Here is a 1241-nt window from a genome sequence, read left to right as displayed (position 1 = left end):
ATGGCAACCAAGCAGGACGTGAAAGTTCTCGGCTGGTCGGCGAGCCCTTTCGTCGCGAGAGCAAGGATTGCTCTCAATCTGAAGGGAATTGAATACGAGTTCCTCGACGAGGATTTGGGAAGAAAGAGCGATCTGCTTCTAAAATCCAATCCCGTCTATAAGAAGGTTCCAGTCCTCTTTCATGGAGGAAAGCCAGTCTGCGAGTCGCTCCTCATCGTTCAGTACATCGACGAAGTCTGGGCTGATTCCGGTCTGCCCATCCTTCCCGCCGACGCATATGACCGTGCCGTTGCCCGCTTCTGGGCAGCCTACATCGATGACAAGGTATATTTTTTAATTTTTTTTTCAGAATTGTTTTTTAGACATCCAAATAAATATTTTCAAAATATTTTTAAATTGATATTATATATATTTAAAAATTATAAGATTATTTTTAATTTTTTTTTTAAGGAGCATGATGTAAATTTAAATCATGAATATAAATAAAATATTTAAAGAATTTAAAAAGAAGGAAACTAGTCAAATGATTTCACACATTCTAAAGAATTAGTCAAATCATTTGTTGCATTCTATAGAATGTGCCAAATGATTTGGTGCATTCATCGTAGTAAGCCGAATTAAAATCTAAAATTACTGTTGTTGCGTCCAAGAGTATTTGTGGCGGTAGAGAAATATAAAGTTTAACGTCTTAGCGTTGTACGAAAATCTGGCACGCAATCAGAAAAGGAGAGAGGGTCTAGCATTTATGAGACACCAAAATTTTTACGTGGAAAACCCCTATAAAAGGAGGAAAAACCACGGGGTCTAGCTCAGTTTGAACGAATCCACTAGTATTCGTAGTCGATTACAAATGAGGCCCTTCCTTGGGAGAAGGCCTTAGCTTGATGTACATCTTATGGAGTACATTACATGATGTAAATACAAAGAGCTACTATCGACGTATTCGCTTTGTTAGAAGGATTGCAGTCGGCAGGCGATGTAGGTCAGGAGGACCGTAGTCAGCTGGCTATGGAGGACTGTAGTCGGCAGGCGACGTAAGTCAGGAGGACCGTAGTCGGCGGGCGACGGAGGTCGAAAAGATTGTAGTCGGCGGACGACATAAGTCAGGAGGACCGTATTCAATGGGCGACGGATGTCGGAAAGATTATAGTCGGCGGGCGACATAAGTCAGGAGGACCGTAGTCGACTGGCGACGGAGGTCGGAAGGACTGTAGTCTGACGACGAAGATCAGTAGGACAGC

At 42.5% G+C, this 1241-nt stretch overlaps 1 protein-coding gene across 1 annotated transcript in view; it reads left to right on the top strand.

The window, feature by feature from the left end:
* Nucleotides 1-1241, top strand: part of LOC110101897 (glutathione S-transferase U17-like) — an 11162-nt gene continuing 9921 nt past the window's right edge. Inside the window, exon 1 of the mRNA XM_028697565.1 lies at nt 1-324. Within this exon, the coding sequence (XP_028553398.1) occupies nt 1-324 (324 nt within the window). The remainder of the gene's footprint in view (nt 325-1241) is intronic.

This window comes from Dendrobium catenatum, unplaced genomic scaffold (genome assembly GCF_001605985.2).
Source record: "Dendrobium catenatum unplaced genomic scaffold, ASM160598v2 fragScaff_scaffold_974, whole genome shotgun sequence".
In the NCBI taxonomy this organism is placed as follows: domain Eukaryota; kingdom Viridiplantae; phylum Streptophyta; class Magnoliopsida; order Asparagales; family Orchidaceae; genus Dendrobium; species Dendrobium catenatum.
The sequence above is the reverse complement of the archived record's forward strand: the minus strand, read 5'-3'. Positions and strand labels throughout refer to the sequence as shown.